General features: G+C 49.7%; 1 protein-coding gene across 1 annotated transcript in view; it reads left to right on the plus strand.

The window, feature by feature from the left end:
* Positions 1–21,260, plus strand: part of LOC138455308 (Wilms tumor protein 1-interacting protein homolog) — a 521,083-nt gene that overhangs the window by 470,809 nt on the left and 29,014 nt on the right. The window contains exon 7 of the mRNA XM_069607097.1: positions 20,972–21,040. Within this exon, the coding sequence (XP_069463198.1) occupies positions 20,972–21,040 (69 nt within the window). The remainder of the gene's footprint in view (positions 1–20,971; positions 21,041–21,260) is intronic.

The raw sequence follows: 21,260 nt of genomic DNA on the forward strand, positions 1-21,260 counted from the left end.
TCAAACACACAGAGGGTCGACTCGAACATCTCCGTAGCAGACAAGCCCAGAGATCTCTCCTATACCTCAAACAGAAATACTACATAAAAGCCAACAAGGCAGACCGGCTTCTCGCCCGACTGCTCTCGTCGAAGCGGAACGTAGCGACCATCAGGAAAATCAAGAATGCACACGGGGATTCGCTAACGAACTCCGAGGATATAGGGAACACATTCAGGGAATTCTATCAGAACCTGTATTCCACAGAGAACCCAAATGAAGCTGACCAAAACAGATTCCTGGCATCGATCCCCTTTCAGAAAATATCAGAAGAAGCCAGAACAGACCTGGAGGCCCAGATAACCGAAAGTGAAGTGAAGAAGGCGATAATGAGCCTCCCACTCAACAAAGCACCCGGCCCGGACGGCTTCACAGCCCCATTCTACAAAAAATATGTAGACATCCTCGCCCCATTCCTCACTAGACTACTAAACACCTTCAAAGATAGTGAGAATGTCACCCCGTCTATGAACGAGGCAAAAATTTTGGTTTTTCATAAACAAGGGAAGGATCCCTCCCTCCCGGGCTCATACAGACCTATCGCCCTAATTAACCTAGACTCAAAAATCTACACCAAAATCCTGGCGGCCAGGCTCTCCCCACTTCTCCCCTCCCTAATCAACCCAGATCAATCAGGTTTCATTCCGGGAAGACAGACACATGACAACACCAGAAGGCTAGCCCACCTTATAGAGAAAATTAAATTCTCCCGCACCCCAGCAGTACTACTTTCTTTAGATGCCGAAAAGGCGTTGGACCGTGTAGAATGGTCAATGCTCTTTAAAACCCTGGCGCACATGGGATTTGGGAACCAATACATTAACATGATCAAAGCCAATTACTCCTCCCCCTCCGCCAGGATAGCGGTAAATGGAGAGATAACGGAGAGGGTTGAAATCTCCAGGGGAACGAAACAGGGCTGCCCGCTTTCACCACTCTTGTATGCGCTATTCCTAGAACCCCTACTTATTAAAATTAGGGAAACGGACCAAATCAGGGGGATTGAGATGGCGGGGAGACAACATAAGGTTATAGCCTATGCGGATGACATGCTATTGGCACTGGAGGACCAACCCACTCTGCCCCAGCGGCGTTCCACCTACTAGAGCAATTTGGGAACATTTCTGGCTTAAGAATAAATAAAAAAAAATCAGAAATGCTTATATTAGCCGGGAGCACTGTAACACTGGGAAGGGAGGTAGACCACCTGGACATAAAGGTCGCGGAGGAGGGCATAAAATACTTGGGTATAACACTTACTCACAAGGTAGAGACATTGTATAAAAAGAATTATCCCCCACTCCTTGCCAAGATTCAAAAAGATCTAGAGAGGTGGAATCCCCTAAATATTTCTTGGTGGGGGAGAATCCAATCGATAAAAATGAACATTCTCCCTAAAGCGCTGTATTACTTCCAATCCCTGCCGGTTGGGGTCCCTGACTCCTTTTTCAGAGCCCTAGCCAAGTCGGTCTCATCCTTCATATGGAACAGGAAACCCCCCAGAGTATCCAGAACTATCCTCGCCTCCAACATCAGGGAAGGAGGCCTGGCACTCCCACACTTTAAGAACTATTACCAAGCGGCCCAGCTCAGGATCCTGAGAGAATGGCTAGGGGATAATCAACGAACGATATGGGTGACACAGGACAGGGCAGTCGCCAGAACGCCACTGGAAGACCTATTATGGACACCAAAGCAGTACAGGCATCCGAATCTGCGCATCAGCGAGATCATGAGGACCACGCTGAACGCATGGGACGAGCAGACACGGAGAGAGAACATCACCACGGCTACCGCCCCGTTCACCCCAATCTGTAGAAACCGGCAGTTCCCTCCGGGGACAGAGCAAGGGGCTTATGGGAACTGGGAGGAAGCTGGCTGCAGGAAAATAGGGGAGATGTTCGTAGACGGGGAGATGAGATCTTTTGCCGACTGCAAATCACTTTGGAACCTCACAAATGCGGACAGGTACAAATATGAGCAGCTCAGACACTGGCTGGCCACGCCTGAAATCACCCGAGCTGCGACAAGAGAGCTTACCGCCTTTGAAAAGTTTCTCCTCACCAACTCAGGAGACAGAAAACTAGTCTCCAATCTCTATAGGTTCATGAATACCCAGGGAGAAGACATCAAGTGGGCATACATGAAAAGATGGGAAAAAACGCTGGGGATAGGCATCACCTCACAGCAGTGGCAGTCGCTATGGGCCGATATCCACAAACTGACCAGAGCAGTTCAAACCAAAGAAATGTGGATTAAGATCGTCACGCAATGGCACTACACCCCGGAGAGGCTAAATAGCATGTACCCACATACACCTAATCGCTGCTGGAGAGGCTGTACAGATGCAGGCACGTGGAGACACATCTGGTGGGACTGCCCTAAGGTCAAACTCTTCTGGACAGAAGTAATAGCCGAACTGAAGAAGATCTTCCCAGACGTGGATCGCTACACGGAGAAAACCTGGCTCTGTGGTTTCACAGAGCACTATGACAACACACTCACCAAGGCGCAGCGAAAAAGCTTCATGAGCCTACTCATAGCGGCCTGGGCAACAATCGCACAGGGATGGAAAAAGAGAGACCCACCGATGCTGTTCACATGGCTACACAAGGTCTGGTCCCAAATGACCATGGAAAAAATCCCACACAATCTCCACGGAACACTTGGCTCCTTCATAAAAGAATGGGGAGGAGTGCTAGAATATCTCCAGTCAGACTACATGGCACAGTGGTGCCCGCACTCCATAAAAATAACAGACTTTTTCGCCTCTTAAACGGCCACGAGTACCTTGGAACAATGACTATACTTCCGGAAGAGGGTGGGAGGGGGAGGCGGGACGAGGAGTTGAGGGATTGTTTACCTGTTGTATCACTTATAAAACAATAAAAATATGTTTAAAAAAAAAATGTTTCAGTTGTTACTGGTGTGCACCCTATTCCCTTCTTCCACTTAATTTTGAACCATTTCATGCATTATGAAAATACAGTATTTGAATTGTACGGGGCTGGGTCTACTGCGACCGGGTCAGTAGCCTGACCCTGTCCAGAAGGGATGGGGACCCCCTCTAAGCCTGTGGTGTGAAGCCTACCCGGGTGCGATCCAGAGCCAGTCCTACCCCAGAGGGGGGAAGGTGGCTGTTGGAACGTCCCAGTCCATGTTCCTTCCCTATGTGCCTGTGTAACTGGGTAATTGAATATGGGGACACTCTTTTAAAAAACAAAAAAAAAAAGTTTTACATTTGTTTTTATTTAACATATCTTTTTATTGATTTTCGTAAAAAGGTTAAACAACCACCAGACATTGTCCCATAGGTATCTTGAACAATGATAGTTTGATTGTGCAAGTGTTGAGACAAATGGTATGGTCAGGCCAGCATGTCCGACATCACCATACCAACATTTATTTTACAACAGTAGGACGGTGAACAGTAAATGAACAAAGCATGTGCAACATGGGAAACTTTGCATGTGGTGAGCCACGGATGGATTAACGCAGCCGCAAGGGCCACTGTGAAAAGCAGTTTCCCATATTTCCCACCTACATTACCCACCAATTACCGGCCCATCACAACAGTACCATTTCTGCTTAAAATATTGGACTGTGCCGCTTATTTACAGATCCAGGAGTATTTGGAATCTAATAAACTCCTTGGCCTTAGGCAATCTGGCTTCCGCCCTAGACAAGGCACTGAAACCGCCCTCATTGATTTGAAAACCCAAATTCAAGACCTGAAAGATGAGGGGAAACTAGCCCTCTTACTATCATTAGACTTATCAGCAGCCTTCGATTTGATTATCCACCAAATTCTCTGCCAGCATCTCAAATCAGCTGCCCACTTTTTGGATTCAGCCACATCCTGGATCAGATCCTTCCTTGACAATAGATTGATGCAGGTCTTCTCCCCTTCGACTTCCGCTGAACCCTCACCCGTTCTCTGTGGTGTCCCCCAAGGAATCGGTGTCGAGCAGACACTATATAACGTGTTTACAAAATCCCTTTTCGATATTCTTGACTATCTGGGTGTCACCTACACTAATTACGCTGATGACACGCATATACTCATCCCTATCCCCGGAAACCACACAGTAGACACAAAATCCCTGAATGATGTTTATCTGGTCATTCAGGCATGGATGGCACAACATGAGTTATGCCTCAATGATAAGACCGAGCTCCCATTATCGTCTCAATAAACTTGATCCCGCATTCATGTCATTCACCATCGATGGCAACACCATCAATGTCGCGAATGACACAAAAACTCTAGGCATCTACCTTGACTCGACTCTATCACTCCAGACAAACCAACGCTGTTAGCTCAGCCTCCGTCTACATGTGCAAACTTATTACCGCCTGCCGTCCCTTCCTCACTACTTCCAATTGCACTATCCTAGCTAGAATACTCATTATGTCTAAGATTGACTACTGTAATGCCCTCTATTTAGGGACGAGTCAATGAAACCTAAATAAACTCCAAGTCACTCAGAACGATGCCATTAGGGCTGCCTTCAGTATTCATAGGATCAGCGCATATCTGACACCAGATGTAATTTACGCTGCCTCTCTGTAGCTCAAAGAATCTTCTTGAAAACGCTCGCTCTTACCCACAAATGTCTGTCCAACCAGGCCACCATCTACTTGGCCAGCCGATTCACACCCCATACCTCTGCTCGACCTCTAAGACCCGCACAAGCCCACTGCCTTTCCCTCCCCAGGTTTAAACTCCAGAAAGCGGGCAGGACTATCTGCCCAGTCTTAGCTACCAAACTGTGGAACACTCTGCCCAACCCGCTTAGGTCTGAACCCTCCTTCCCAGTGGTCGAAGTGGGTGGGAGCGGTGTTCCTCTACTTCTTTTAATTAAGTTTTACCGTTCCTATACTTCTATTTTAAAAAGAAACCGTTCCGGAACTGTTTCGTTTTAAAATAAGTGTAGGAAGAGGTTGGAACTTGCACTTTCAGTGCACTGCACTGAACGTTACCTTAAACAGCAGGTACATGTCTTTTGCCCCATCGCTGCATGATTACCCGTTGCTTTGCTGCCACTGCCCTGTTCACACCTGGCTACATTGCACATATAATTTGTATTTTCTTGAATGATCACTGTATATTTATTCTGCACCCTGTCACTGTATAGTCTTGTACATTTTGTAATGTACATATTCTTTCTTATTTACCTGATCTGATTTCTGTTGTAACCTGTATTATGACATTGTAACCTTAAGATAAGCGCCCAGATGCTTCTGGGCCAGGCGCGCTATACAAATAAAGAAATACAAATACAAATAATTAACCATTTTCTCCTAGCGATTTCTTTGACCGCTGCTCTGTTCTTCTCAGGGACTTAACGAGGCTCTCTACGTCCCCTTTTCTTTTAACAGGGAACTCCCTCTCCTCCCAATATTTAGATGATTGCCCCATTGGGGGGCGTGGCCAGCGCGCATGCCGTAAAGTCACACACTCGTGAAGCTCCTGCCCGCGATCCTTCTTGCCGCCTGAATCGAGCTGATGAAATCGGGCAATGATCACCAAAATAACAACTGCAAGAAGAACCTCTGCCCACTTAAGCGATCCGACTCCTGAACAGTAACGGAGCTGGCAACACAGAAAACGAGTAAGGAGAAGAGGCGCCCCCCATGCACCAAAGATGGCGGAGGCTCAGTGCGTCCCCGAACGAACAGCGAGGTTTCAACTGCTAACAACGGACAATCGCAGTTAAATTAACACCCGCTGCAAGAAGAACCCTTTTCTGCAGTTGCGAGCTGATTCCCGGAAGAAAACGGAGCTGGCAACATCAGACACGAACAAAAGGTAAAGGCGCCCCTACGCACCCAAGATGGCAGAGCCCAACGAGACCGCCAAGTGAACGACGGGACCGCGGCGGGGCTCGAGGAAAGCTGCCCTGACTTGCTCACCAAACCCAGCCACTGATAAGGAGCTCGACCCTGGTCACAAGAGAGCTGGCGAGGGCGCCGCAGCTACTGGGAACGGAACGGGAGACGGGACCAGAAGGACCGGAGCCTTCCTTTGCCGCCCGAACCCACAAAGGCGGGTGCCCGCCTGCACCGGTGGACACGGAACACAGAGAAATTACCCCTCGCAGCTCACGAAGAACGGAGAGCACAACGCAGCGGTACCACCCTGCGCAGTCTGCAACTGAGCAGCATTGGCCGGACCGGGTTATAAGCAGGACACGGGCGACGGATGAAATAAGATCGTAAGACGGTGAGTGACAGCGCCAGATCTTCAACCGCGCTGAAGAAAGGGGGAAAGAGTAAACACCCTGGTAAAGCAGATGAGTGAATCCAGCAAACAAACACTGAATAGCCTCTGTACCAACAAGGGAACAAGAGGTGGCGAGATCCAAGACCCCGGGAGGGACCGCCATATCACATGAGCCAGTCTGGGGCAGTGGGACATTTGGCACTGATCCATCTACATCACGCACTGACAGATAAATCCACAAACGCTGTGTGAGCTCCCCTACACCCAAGAGAGCTACCAATACACGCACCCCCCTCAGTGGCTGGGCCCCAGTTCACCAACGACGAACAACCACCAAGAGACCACGCGGATTAAGCCCCCCGAACTACGTGTTGAGGCGAGGGCACCGCCGCAGTAGAGGGAGACTCGGCAGCGGAGAGGGGGGGAAGCCCGCACTGTGCCTCACCGGAGGGGAGAAGGGGCATAGCCAATACAGCACGAGAGCATGGACAGGGTGTGAGCAGCCGACACACAGACCAGGAGGCTGCAGGACCGCTGACGGCCCCGGTCACGGACAGAGGCACAACATCGGCCGCCCCAAAGCAGGCTGAGACGGGACGCTGGGGACATGTGCACCCCTACTGGAGGATGTGACTTGGGCACAATAGCAACGTGGTAGCACACATCAACCTCACAAATAACCCGGCGGAGGGCCAACAGCCGACCAGACTGCTGGGACCCAGCCGCCACCCGGACTGGTGCAAGAGAGTATTGGGCCACAGAGAGTACTGCACCGGGCCACACCCACCAGTCGGGAACAGAGAGGAAGTGAGGAATACGGAAGGTAGGGCGCAGTGACAACTGTGTACCTACGGGATACCACGGGCCCCGAAGGGGAGAAGACACATTGACCATAGTGCCCCAGACCCACCGAGGCCAGGATCGAAACAACTGAGGGCTGCCACCGAGACTGCTCAGTCACATAAGCAGAAGGGGCTGCCGACGGCCCATATCACCACCGGGGCGGAAGAACAAAGCTGAGAGGGAGGGCCACACCACCGCAGGTGTTAACGGGGGAAGCAACTGAACCGGAGAACGGGAGAGTGTTCCCGAGGCGAAGAGGAGAACCGAACACCTAGAGATCGGGGATGTTCCCACCCAAGGGTAAGCTGAAAGCTGCAACGATGGACTCCTTCACAACAGTCGAGCCCAAGCAGCAGCAAGACACAGGGGCTTTAGCGGAACAAGCAACTCAAGAGGGAGACCCCACGAATATGCAACTACTACAAGCTATAGTGGCTCTACGCACATCTCTTGAAACTAAAATAGATGAAGTAAAATCGGACATACAGCTAATCAGACAGGATGCCCGCAACCTCCCAGAAAGAGTGAACACGGTGGAGACCACTCTGCAGGACACCGTAGGAAGCACGACGGAACTTAAAACTAAGGTCCAGGACCTAGAAATAAAAGTGGCAAGGCTGGAGGCAAGGTCAGAGGACGCGGAGGGGAGGGCCCGCCGCAACAACATCGGAATTCTTGGGGTCCCGGAAGGAATGGAGGGCCAGGACCCAACGAAATTCATAGAGACGATGCTACAGCAGGAAATGGGGGCAGGCAACCTGTCTCAAGGATTCTCCATAGAACGAGCCCATAGGTCCCTACAGAAAAGACCCCCGCCGGGCTCGCATCTGCGCCCAATGATCGCCAAAGTACTAAATTTCCGGGATAGAGAGACGATACTGAAATTTTCGATGGAAGGAGGGGTGATCAAGAGACAAGATGCTAAAATTGTGGTGTACCCGGACTACACCCCCACCGTGCAGCGGACAAGGAATTCTTTTATCCCTGTGAAAGCAAGACTACGAGAACTCAACCTTAAGTACATGCTGATGTACCCATCACGCCTCAAGGTGATACATAAAGGAAGAGCCGTCTTCCTAGACACCCCGGCCGCAGCAAATATGTGGCTTGAACATAATAACCTGGCAGACGGCAAGGAAGGAACGGCTAAAGAAACCAGACCACTGAACACCCTAGAAACGGGTGGGAGAAAAAACAGAAGACTGCATAACAAATTGGCGAACAAATAGAGGCACCACACTAAAAATGACAGCAACGAGGAAGCACCACCGGGCAGGAGCGCGCCAACCTGCACGAGCGCCAATGATGTTGGCACACCCCTCCAAGACATGTGAAGGCCCACCGCCGACACAACACCCGCACCGGGAGGCCTGGAAAGGCCCTGAAGGCTCGGGAGCCCCTGAGCGCTGCAAGTTGGAAGCAACTGCTGGGGGCAGTTCAAAGTAGTACAGTTTATTGTTTTCATTCACCAGAATGAACGTTATTCCTGTTGGTAAGTCTCCAAAAGTAAAAAGGGGGAGGAGAGCGGTAGAACTGAGCGAAGGGGAAATCTGTGCCTTGACCCACACAGGGAAGGGGCCTCCGACACCAGAACTACGTCCACAGATGCTTAAGGGGGAGGGGTGGAACAAACATTACGCCCATTTCAAACCACCATGACCACCACGGCAATTAAAATACTGACATGGAATGTGAGAGGCCTTGGGACGTATATCCGCAGAAACAGAATCAAGACCTACCTACATAGAAAAGGGGTGATGATAGCATTGCTACAAGAGACCCACTGTACAGCGGACTCAGTAGCCAAACTCCAAACACACTGGGGAGGACAGGGATTCGGCACCGCCTACTCCAGATATGCCACGGGGGTATATACTTGGATACACCCACAGCTGCCATTTCGCCTCGCTAAATCAGAAATAGACCCGGAGGGGAGGTTTGTAATGCTATGGGGTCACATAGAACAGACAGAAATATGCATTGTGAACTCCTTTTTTCCCAACAGCAACATACCGGCTCATCTGAACTCATTATATCCTAAAATCGCACAACACAGAGACAGCCTGTTCATCTGGGGGGGTGATCTTAATTGCATATGCGACCCAAAACTTGATAGATCTATTCCCCACCTGAAAGGCCCATCAGCAGCGACGACAGCTTTGACCACAATGATAGACAGGTTAGACCTGGCAGACACATGGCGGGAAATGCACCCAGAAATAAGAGGATATTCATACTACTCGTCCCCGCATAACCTATACACTAGGTTAGATCATATCATCATAGGCAGAGAGCACCTACCACAAGTGGAGGGAGCGCAATATTTACGTAGAACCATTTCAGACCACTCCCTACTCTTAGTAACATGGAACCATATTGGCCCCAGACCCCCGATCCCCATGTGGAAAATGTCGGCAGACACCCTCAGAGACCCAGCATTCAAAGAAGAACTACAAGACTCCATTGATAGACACATAGAAATTAATGTGGGAAGTGTGGAACACAGTAGCACGACATGGGACGCCCTAAAAACGGTAGTAAGAGGGGAAATCATTGCGAAGGCAGGGGGAATCAGAAAACTGCTCAGGAAGGAATTAGAACAGTTGGAGAAAGAGATCAAGAAACTAGAAGCAGCCCCCACAGACACCCAGAAAAGGGAAATAGAACTCCAGAAACTCAGGGGGGAAACAGAGACAGCGTGGAATAGATTAGAGAAGTTCGACTACACGGCCAAACCGAACAGAACACACACAGAGGCGAATAGGCCGGGCAGGTTATTGGCCTGGCTATGCCGCAGGGAGCACCCCAGACACCCTACCACCTCATTGCGGGATGAGGAAGGGAACATACACCACACGCAGCAGGACATAAATGACACCTTTAAGCGTTTCTATGCACACCTATACTCGCATGAAGATCAGGTCCCCCAAGAGCAGATCACGGATACACTGGATGAGATAGGGCTCCACAGAATGCCCCTAGAACAAGCCATGACACTAGACGCAGAAATCACGCCGGAAGACATAACTGAAGCCATTAGGTCCCTGGTTACATGCAAGGCACCTGGCACCGATGGCCTGCCCTCAGAGTTCTATAAAGCTTACGAGCCCTCCCTCACCCCCCTGCTACACAAAGTATACCAAGAGGCATATGAGAGGGGGATACTGCCTGGAAGCATGAGAGAAACACTTGTAGTCCCGATCCTTAAACCAAACAAACCGGCAGATTTGTGCGATTCCTACCGCCCACTAGCAATGCTAAACTATGATGTGAAGATCTTAACCACGATATTAGCCAAGCGGCTGTCCAGAATAATAGGGGCCATAATACACACCGACCAGAGCGGCTTTATACCGGGCCGCAACACATCAATGAACCTGCGCAGGCTGCAACACATTATAGCGCAAACTAATGAAGACAAAGGCTCATATGCACTACTATCCCTAGATGCCATAAAGGCGTTTGACTCCATCTACTGGGAGTGGCTTGTGGCTGTACTCAGGGAATTTGGCTTCGGACCTGGGTTCATTAGATGGGTTCAGATACTATACAACAGACCAAGAGCAAGAGTGAAATCTGGGAAACGCGTGTCGGAAGCCTGGGACATACAAAGAGGGACCAGACAAGGCTGCCCGCTATCCCCAATGCTGTACATACTGGGACTGGAACCCACAGCCATCTATTTCCGGAAGCAGTTCTTTGACGCAGGCATAAGGCTAGGAGGGGTAGACCACATAATTTCGCTATATGCGGATGACATCCTCATATATGTCAGAAACCCACACCTTAACGTTCCCACCATGCTGGAAGTCCTAGATAATTACTCCAGTGTCCGGGATCCAATTCAGCAAGTCAAAATCCTGTCTGTTCCCCCTAGCGGCCCTGAAACATGAGGACACGGAGGCACTCCCGGAGGTGGGGATAGGATGGCAGACCACCACATTCCGATACCTAGGAGTCCAGATATTGCATACCTCTACACTGATGCACGAACACAATACAAAGGAAGCACTCCCAACTCTGCGCAGGTCCATGAACTTTTGGGCAAGGCTCCCTCTGTCGATGATAGGGAGGACCTCAATAGTTAAAATTATTGTATTGCCACGGTTCTTATATGGGTTCCAAAATATACACCACTATATCAACAAACCCTTTTTCCGACTGCTTGAGACACTAATAAAAGAGTTTATATGGGGGAAGAACAGACACAGGATAGCGCCGTCGACATTAACTCTACCATACTCTCAGGGCGGCATTCAGCTACCAAATCTGGAAAAATACTATTTAGCAGCTCAACTCAGTTTTATATCTAAATGGTTCTCAGACGAACCCACAGACGAAACACCCCTACTACAGACCACGATCCTCCCGCTTCACTTGAAAGAACTGGTCTGGGTACCCTCAAAAATGCTGGGAGAAACACCCCTCATAGTCACCTTGGGGAGGGAAATCTGGCGCAGAGCGAGAACACTCACTCACACAAAGAATGCTTATGCACCAGAAGTACCATTGGTCGCAGATCTATACATAACGGCCACTGACCTGAAACAAATCAGGTTATGGGAAAAGGAAGGGGTCTACACCTGGGATGATCTTTATGAGGAGGGCACCTTTAGGGAGTTTACCACGCTACAGGACAGGGAGGGCATTCATGCGGGCCAGTTCCTCTGCTACCTGAGGGTCCGCGCCACAGCAAGAGGCAAATGGGAAACATGGCCCGATGAACCGGACACGGAACCACTATTAACACTACTATACAACATGGGGGAGGGCAGTAGACCAATATCCCAAATATACAGGCACCTGAATGATATACCTAACCACCGAAGCATGGAAATGAAAGGTAAATGGGAAACTGCTATAGGCAAAGAAATGACAGAGGGGGAGTGGAACAGAGCGCTCGTATTCCCCAAAGAGGTGTCAAGGAACCACAGATTCCGACAAATACAGATGAATGTGCTGCATCAAACCTACCTAACCCCGAAACGAATAGCCAAATTTAGCAAACAAGCGCAGTCTAACTGCACCTGGTGCATGAGGGAGGAAGCAGATCTAATTCACATGATGTGGGAATGCCCCAAGGCAAAGACACTGTGGGAGAAGGTGAAACAAACATGTGAGAACACTGGCATGAGCAATTACAAATGGACACCCGAGGAGTGCTTACTGGGAACTTACCCCAGACTAGCCAAACTAAAGCACACAGTCAGACTTATGGACATAACGTGCATATTGGCTAAAAGAACCATAGCCGCCATGTCTTGGAAAAAACCTGCAGGACCACAACACAAAGTATGGCGCAGCGAAACAGAGCGTTGGTTGCTGGCTGAGACTAAGGCCTGGGAGGAAAGTGTGGCCAGATCCACCGATGAGTCCAGCAGAGCCCTTGAGGCATGGAAAGAACTTACTAGACATATGTTCCACTCCCCAGACGACAAACCCCCATGAGCCAATGATCTGAAATGGATACACATGCGAGATCAGCAAAGCAACTGAAAGGAACTAATTGGAGGCACCGCGGGACCGAGGAAGACACCCCCCCCCACAGTCCACCCTGAGCAACCCGATTGCCCCACCTCCCCACAAACCCCGTTTCCCCCGGGACGAGAGACACTGCAATACACGAACACTGCAAGGAGACAGTTACTGTTGTTTGTTATAATGTTAAAGTAAAATTGAAATGCACGATAATTGAACATGCGTAAGGCATATTAAAAGCCATGTAACTGAAATTGTTAAAAATGCCAATAAACAAATTTAAAAATAAATTAGATGATTGCCCTGTTGGGCTATGGTTTCTGGTGCTGTCGTTTTAAAGTTTGTATTAAACAACACGTTGATGGGACTGATTGGTTCCTCTTCTTGTCTTTGCTTCTGTGTAATAATAGTATGTATGCTATGTATAATAGAATAGTATGCTTCTTTGGTTACTTATTCTGTTATAAGCTAAATAGTTAATCTCTGCTTTGTCTTGGTTTATTACTCATACTTCCTCTGCAGTGGTATTCCCAACCACTTTTACCTGCTGGTTCTGGCTCATTATATAACCTTTGATAGGCTTCAGGTTCTCCCTTTCCCTCAGGGATATTTTCTCTATTAATATTGCTTGTCAATTCACTGGGACGAGTAGGCTGCATGCCTTGTTTCTTCTCATTCTTGTGAATTCTGCTCTTTCCACTGGGATGAGTATGATATGAGATCTGGCATTTATAACGCGCCTATACCCAAGTGTTTCAAGGTGTGACGAGGCAAGGGAGGGGGAAATGAAGAAAGTCAGACAACGATCCTACTAGTCCAGGTGTCATTCAGATTGCGAAAGTGCATGGGAAGGGGGAAGTAGGAAAGTTTGTGGTAAGGGTGAGGGGACAGTGCAGTACATGGGATAATAGAATAAAAATAAGAAAGTACGGCCAGCAGGTGGCAAATGCAAGGGTAAGTGCAGACAACAGGTGTGAAGAGCTGGTAGTGGGACTGTAGGGGTACAGAAACAGTCCACAAGTGCAGGGCTTGCCAGGAAGGCATTGCAGGTGTGCACTGGCGGGGGAGAGCACTTGGGCCCGAGACCAGGTGGTCCCCAGGTAACCAGTGCAGTTTCAGTTTCAGCCAGGAAGTCAGCAGGGGAGAGGAGGAGAAAAAGCAGAAGCAAAGAGAAAGGTTTTGAGGTGCTTCCAGAACCAGAGATGATTCTTCTCAAGTTTCAGGGAGGCAGGGAGGCTGCCGGCGAAAGAGATTACCACCAACTCGTTGCTTGGAGAAGCGACTGACCCTGCAGGAGTTGGAGACGGATGAGCGAAGAGCTCGAGAAGGAAGATATTTAGGAACATAGAGTTGAACGTATTGAGCCCCCAAGCGCCAGAAGGCCTTGTGGACAATGCAGAGGGTTTCGAATGGATTGTGTCCTCCAACGCATTCCACATCTTTGACATATAATGTCCACAGCTGTGCACTTTGGAAACTTTTTCGGCAGAGGGCATCCTTCGTAGATGGCTTCGGGTCCATGTCCCTCGAGGGCCACTGTCGAAGACGACGTCACAGGATGTTATAAATAGGACGCACGACGCCCGTAGCCTCAGTTCCGTTTTTTCCCACTAACGTGTTAACTTCGTGAGACTTGGCGCGCTTCGTGTATTTTCTTCATTGAAGATGTCTTTCTTTTCGACCCCTCCGGTTTCCACGGTCCGGTTTCAAGACCTGCCGGGACTGCAAGACCAAGATGTCACTCACCGACCCCCTCCGCATTTGTTTTGTTGCCTCAGCGAGTCACACAACCCCGACGACTGTTCGAAATGCCAGTTGCTGACTCAAAGGCCTTGCGGGAGCGGAAGGGGAAGCTACAGGTGGGTAGGAGCTCGAAGTCTGTTAAGTCCCGGACTTTCAAGTCCAAGGTGGTTTCTACCAATGACTCAAGGGGCGACTCTTCACGTCAGAAGGAATCCCAGGGTCCTCGGTCCCAGAGGGGTTCCCGCCACTAGTCTTCCTCGTCCTGGCCCTGGCGGAAGCGCTGTCACCGGTTGCCTTCCCCGTCCTCCTGGGAGGATGGTGCCTCGAGGAAGGTTACGTGCCCTACGAAGTCCTCGACTCCGTAGGATGTGCAGAGTTCAAGAAATCTATGATGGCAATTTTTCAATCACAAAGTATCGGGGTCCGGTCGAGCCTTCTGACGAAGCTGACCTGGATCGGTCTCGGCCTGTGGCTTGCATGCCTTCGGGCTCGGGTTCACGACGCGACAAACATCGGGAGCCGCCGAGGTCCCGTACGGCAAGGTTTCGAAAGGTCACAAGAGACGTGTCTCTAGGTCTCGGTCCTCGTCCCCAGCAAGACCGCAGCAACCTATTGAGGGCTCGGGGCCAGCGGCGACTCGTTCAGCGCCGTGTCCGTCCGATTCGGACATCGATGCCTTGCCGTCGTACCAGCCCACAGCGCTGTCGACGCCTTGGGCGATCTCGACGTCTAGGTTGTCCACACTCTCGATGTCGAAGCCTTCGGCGCTATCTGCGCCTTCGGGAATTTTTTCACGGAATTTGTCGATGGAGTACACAGACATTGTGGATCCTCCAAGAAAGGCTTCCATGAAGTCGGTGAGGCCGGTTTTGGCCTCCAGGCCCTCTTCTGTCCCCAGACCTGGGTTTCAACCCCCTCTGGATGATATTTTTGAAGAGGAGGAAAGGTCTGAGGTGGAGGAACCTGGTGACCTTGATGCTCCAATTTTTTCGGGAGACAGTCAGTTGGAGGAATTGAGACAGACCCTCCATGCTGCAAGTGGACTGGACACTTCCTCGGAAGTGGAGTTTCGTAGACCTGAGCCTGGGGCTCATGCAGAGTCTTCTTATAGGAAACTCATGGCACGAGTCTCGGAGTATCTGGGCTGGTCTAGTCCTCCGGAAGACTTTGTGCAAGATGATCGGATGGACATCTTGGATCAAGGTCCGTCCTCTGACCCTGTTTTGCCATTTAATTCTACCTTGCAGAAAAGGGTGGCAGCTGCTTGGCAGTCCCCGGAATCTCTTCCGACTGTGAATTAAAATCTTACTAAGAAACACCGCCCTTCTGTTAGCGACCCCAGCTATTTGTCTACTCACCCCACTCCTGAGAGTTAGGTGGTTCAGGCGGCTACGGCCACCTCAAGGCAGGCGGTGTACCCTACCATCCCTCTGGATAGGGACGACAAGTGCTTCGACGTTTGGGCACAGAACGTGTTTTCTGCTGGGAGCATGGCCTTGAAATCGGCCAACTCCACGTGTGCCTTGGCAAGGTTTACACACACTCTGTCGTCTTGTGTTGCTTTTACGGCTGAGTGTATTCCCAAGGGGGAAGAAAGGGATGGTTTCCTTGCTATCGTGCAGGATGGCAAGGATGCAATGTGTGAGGCCCTTCAGTCTGGTTTGGATACGGCTGACGGAGTGAGCCAGTCCATGGCTGCGAGCACCGTTATACGCAGATTTGCGTGGTTGCGGAAGTAGGGTTTTGCTCTAGATGTACAGGCCCGTCTTCTGAACATGCCCTTTGATGGTGCTAATTTATTTGGCAGCAAGGCTGACGAGAGCCTTGAGAGGTTGCAGACCTCAAAAGCTGCGGCGAAGGCTTTAAGCGCTGCGGTGTGTCAACCTCAGCCTTTTCGTCGTAGGGGACAGCAGTGGAGAGGAGGTTCCTTTTGTTTCTACTCCTCCTTTGGTAGAACGAGAGAGGCGGCCAATCAAAGGGGCCAGCAAAAAAGTACTCGTGGTGGTCGGGGAAATCGTGGTGCCAAAGGCGAGGGGGGATTCCAGTCTACCCCTACCTGGACGACTGGCTGATCCGGGCGTGCTCTCCTGAGCTAGCTTTGGATCATCTTGGTGTCACCTGCTGCACCCTCCACAGGCTAGGCTTCTCCCTGAATGTAAAGAAGTTGCACCTGACACCTTCCCAACAGCTCCAGTACATTGGGGCTGTGTTGGATACATCCTTGGGGAAGTGTTCACCTCCCAAGGTAAGGGCTCATCACATTGTAGAGATGGTGGCCAAGTTTCAACATGCCCAGAGTCTCCCGGTTTCAAGTTCTTAAGGTTGCTCTGCCTCATGGCTTCCTGCATTTTTCTAGTGCCAGAGGCCAGGCTGCAGATGAGATCCCTGCAATGGGTCCTCAAGATGCAGTGGTCGCAGTTCTCCGGCAGGATGACGGATCCTGTTCAGATCCCACGCTCGGTCCCCCAGGACTTTCTGTGGTGGGTGAATGAAGGGAACCTGATGAAGGTGGAACCGTTTTGGCAACCGTGACCGTGGGTGACTGTAGTGGTGGATACTTCCCACACAGGATGGGGTGCTCATGCCAACAACTTGACCGCCAGCGGTTGTTGGTCTCCGTCGGAGTCCAGACTCCACATGAATCTGTTAGAGATGCGAGCCATCAGGCTGGCCATGAAGGCTTTTCTGCCCTCGGTACGCGGGAAGAGTGTCTTGGTCATGACGGACAACAAAGTGGCCATGCATTACCTCAACAAAAAAGGGGGAGCAGGGTCACTCCCGTTATGCAGAGAGGTAATCCAGCTCTGGTTCTGGGCCATCCAGCAGGAAATTTCGATCTCGGCAGTACATCTGGCTGGCGACGAAAATGCGGCGGCGGATGCTCTGAGCAGGCAGAGCAGTCTCACGAGTGGGAGTTGGCTCAGGAAGTCCTTCAGGAGATCTTGTCCCTTTGGGGAATCCCGCAAGTGGATCTCTTCACCACCAGTGTCAACCGGAAATGCGAGAGATTCTGCTCCAGGGAATTTCCTCCAAGAGGAGCCTTAGGAGGCACATTCATGGTGGATTGGTCATTCCCACTGCTGTACGTGTTCCCTCCAGTCCCTGTCATTCCTCAAGTGTTGCAGAGGTTACGGAGGGTTGGTTCCTGCATGATCCTCATTGCTCTGGATTGGGCCAGGAGAGCGTGCTACCTGGACCTTTTGCCCTCCACGCCGAGAGGATCTGCTGTCACGCACGCGAGGGTGGGGGAGGAGGAGTGGGGTCAGGTTCTCATTGCAGAGGTCAAGACTCTCAACCTTCACGCTTTGTATCTGAAAGGTTGAGGTATAAGCATTGGGACCTTCCGGATGACGTGATGGAGGTGCTGCTTTCGGCCAGGCGGCCTGCAACAAAATAACTGTATTGTTGCTGTTGGCGTAAGTTCTGCAACTGGTGCAGGAATCACAATGTTGACCCTTTTCAGTGCTCCATTCCTATGGTTTTGTCTTTCTTGCTTTCTTTGGCCCACAGGGGCCTTCCAAGTGGGTACCATTAAAGGTTACCTGGCGGCGCTAACTATCTTGAAGCGCTCGTCTGAAGAATGTTCTTACTTAAAGATTCCTTTGATGTCTCCGTTTCTTAAAGGACTGACTAATGTATTCCCGTCGTCCCCTTTCCAGGTGCCGGTGTGGGATTTGAATTTGGTTTTGAGATTTCTCATGGGTGCTCCGTTTGAACCTTTGCACTCTTATCCTTTGAGATTACTGTCCTTAAAGACTGTGTTCTTGGTGGCGGTTACTTCTGCTTGCAGAGTGAGTGAATTGCAGGCATTTTCAGCTAAGCCACCCTTTACTGTTTTTCACAAGGACAGGGTTGTACTGCGAGTATGTCCTTCTTTTCTACCTAAGGTAGTCTCTGAATATCATTTGAGTCAAAAGGTGGTTCTTCATCTTTCTACCCTCCTCCTCATCCTGGTAAGGAAGAGGAGCATCTCCATCGGTTAGATCCTAGGAGAGCTCTTAGCTTTTACATTTCTAAGATGTCCAGGGTCAGAGTGGATGATCACTCTTTCTAGGATATGCTGGACACCAATTTGGGCCAGGCTGTTACAAACAGACCTTGTCCAGGTGGATTATCCTTACCATTATGGAGTGTTACCGATTGGCGGGTAAAGACCCTCCTGAAGGGTTGAGAGCTCATTCCACTAGGGGCGTGGCTACTTCCACTGCCCTCCAGCGGTGTGTTCCTATTAGGCATATTTGTGATGCTGCTACTTGGGCTTCAATCCATACATTTCTAAAACATTATTCCCTGCATACAATCCATTGTCAGGATATGGCTTTTGGGAAGGCGGTTCTTTATTCCGCAATCTAATTGGGTATTCTAAATTCTTTTCCCTACTCCATTTACTGGTACTGCTTTGGGAGTCTGTCAAAGATGTGGAATGCGTTGGAGGACACAATCCATTTGAAGAACAAGTTACTTACCAACTGGTAACGTTCTTTCGACTGGATGTTCCTCCAACGCATTCCACATCGCCCTCCCAGCCTGCCCATCGGGAGAACTTCCTATGCGATTGCAGCTTCCATTTCCGCAAGGCTAATTGCAGTCCAGCAGGCATCTGAATGGTGTCTCACGTTCTGAGGAGAAAAAACTTAAAATGAGGCTACGGGTGCTGTGCGTCCTATTTATAACATCCTGTGACGTCGTCCTCGACGGAGGCCCTCGAGGGACATGGACCCGACGCCATCGATGCAGGACGCCCTCTGCCGAAAAAGTTTCCGAAGTGCACAGCTGTGGACATTACCTGTCAAAGATGTGGAATGCGTTGGAGGAACATCCAGTCGAAAGAACGTTACCAGTTGGTAAGTAACTTGCTCTTTGAACTTAATCCTCGCAGCCACTGGGAGCCAATGGAACGATTTCAGTCCTGGAGAGATGCGATCCATGGGCTTGAGGCCAAGGACAAGTCTCGCAGTCCTGTTTTGGGTGAGTTGCAGAGGGTGGCGAGTAGAATCAGGGAGATTTAGAAAGAGGCTGTTGCAGTAGTCCAGCCTAGAGAGAACTAGAGCTCTGGAGACAGTGAGATTCTAGGGGAAGGAGAGGAAAGGAAGAATACCTCTAAGGAGGTGCAGCTGGTAGTGTGACTTCTTAGAGACGTCAGAGATGTGAGGAGAGGATGAGAGTGTGGAGTCGAAGATGACCTTGAGGTTCTTAGCCTCACAGGTGGGAGCAGGAGTAGACTGAGTCCCGTAGTTATTCTCAGGTAACGGGAGGTTTCGTTGCAGCCAAATCCATCTCCTACTTTCAGCCGCATTTTGATATATATATATATATATATGGCGTGGGTAAGGGTAATAAATAAGGTGGTGATGGCAAGGCTGGGCTGTGGGGGTGGTCTCACCTGCCTATATTTGCAGCAAAATGATTCAAACAAACTAAACAAATTTAGTGGGTTTGGCTATGAAGAAATCACATAGAACCTATTATCACACTTGTAAATATTAGTAATTTCACTGGGACGAGTAGACTGTGTCCCGTAATTATTCTCACTCTTGTAAATATTTGTGGCTTCACTGGGATGAGGATGATTAGTGTTTCTCTTCCCTGTACCCCTTCCCGGGTCTCCCGCCTCTCCCGTTACCTCTGTATCGATGGGCTAGCGTCACTGGGTCAACTCTGTGTCAGAATGACTTTGGCGTTCGTACTGCTTCTGTCTTCTGCGTGGCCACTGCGGGGACAGTATCAGTGTTACTGGAATGACCAGTCCCACTTTTCCAGGTCACGCCACAATCTCTTCCCTCCTCATGTAAAGTCCTTTCTTTCTGTTGTATGGGCAATCTCTCCTGCTCGCTCATTCTTCTTTGTCATAGTTAGTGTGTGTCAAATATGGAGCGATCATTATTACTGGCTCACCTCTCTTCTTTGTCTCAGTATGTGTGATACACTTCTCCTCAATCTGGATGTTGGCGTTAACAATTACAAACATTAGCTTGATCCAACGGGTTGCTCTGAAGTGTTGGTGGTGTACAAGAGTGGTGCTCAGGGAGTTGCTTGACGGAACCAGACTCCATCTTCAAGAGGGGAGTCTCTCCATATGAGGTTCTGCTTACTGCCAACCCTAAGGGAATGTTGCAAAACTGGCTCACTTCCCTAGCCTCTCAAGGAAGGGCTCCCCTGTGGGAAGAAGTGACGAAACCCTGCGATTCGTAAACCAAGTCTAGTTCGTTACGTTGTTTGCCGTCAGGCCATCAATTATAGATGGAGTGCCTTTTAGATAGCGGTCAAAACTACCTGTTCAGGGTGGAGGTGGAGGGGAATCCTGGGTTTTGGTGAGATTGTCTATCCCTAGATTAGAGCGGAGCAGCCGTTAGGCCAGTTGAACATTGAAATTAAACCCCTGAATCCTATCTTGGATTTGGTGTGTTTTTGAAGCTGGCTGTGACATTACCTATGTTTTGTAATGTAAAGTGATTCCAAACTGCTGTCTCTTTTCAGTTGGACTGCTGTGAAATTCGCACTTAAACGCATGAGGCGGGGAAGTGCTTGTAGTCCGCATTGAGGAATGTCTGGATATACACTGTAACCAAGACCTTAGTGAAAGATTCCAATAAGCAACACAAATAACTGCTTTCTTTTCCTTTGTTGTCTGATTTGCATAAGGGTTCGGAAGAGACTATTCGGGTGGTGTCGATGGACAAAGATTACCATGTGGAGTGTTACCACTGTGAGGTGAGTAGACGTTTGTCCTTTCGTGTGATGTATCCATACATGTGTAGTTAAAATACACTATCGCAAAGGTGCATAAATGACATCTTTGAATAACAATTCAGTATCTCCTCTTTAAATTGCAAATGTATGCATGATTGTGCACCACCTTAACCATGAAAACAGATTTAGTGTTCAACTTAACAAAATTGCTTTTCAAGCCCTTTTGAAATGGATTAAGCTC

This window comes from Ambystoma mexicanum, chromosome 1p, assembly GCF_040938575.1.
Source record: "Ambystoma mexicanum isolate Mex_15411 chromosome 1p, UKY_AmexF1_1, whole genome shotgun sequence".
Taxonomy (NCBI): Eukaryota; Metazoa; Chordata; class Amphibia; order Caudata; family Ambystomatidae; genus Ambystoma; species Ambystoma mexicanum.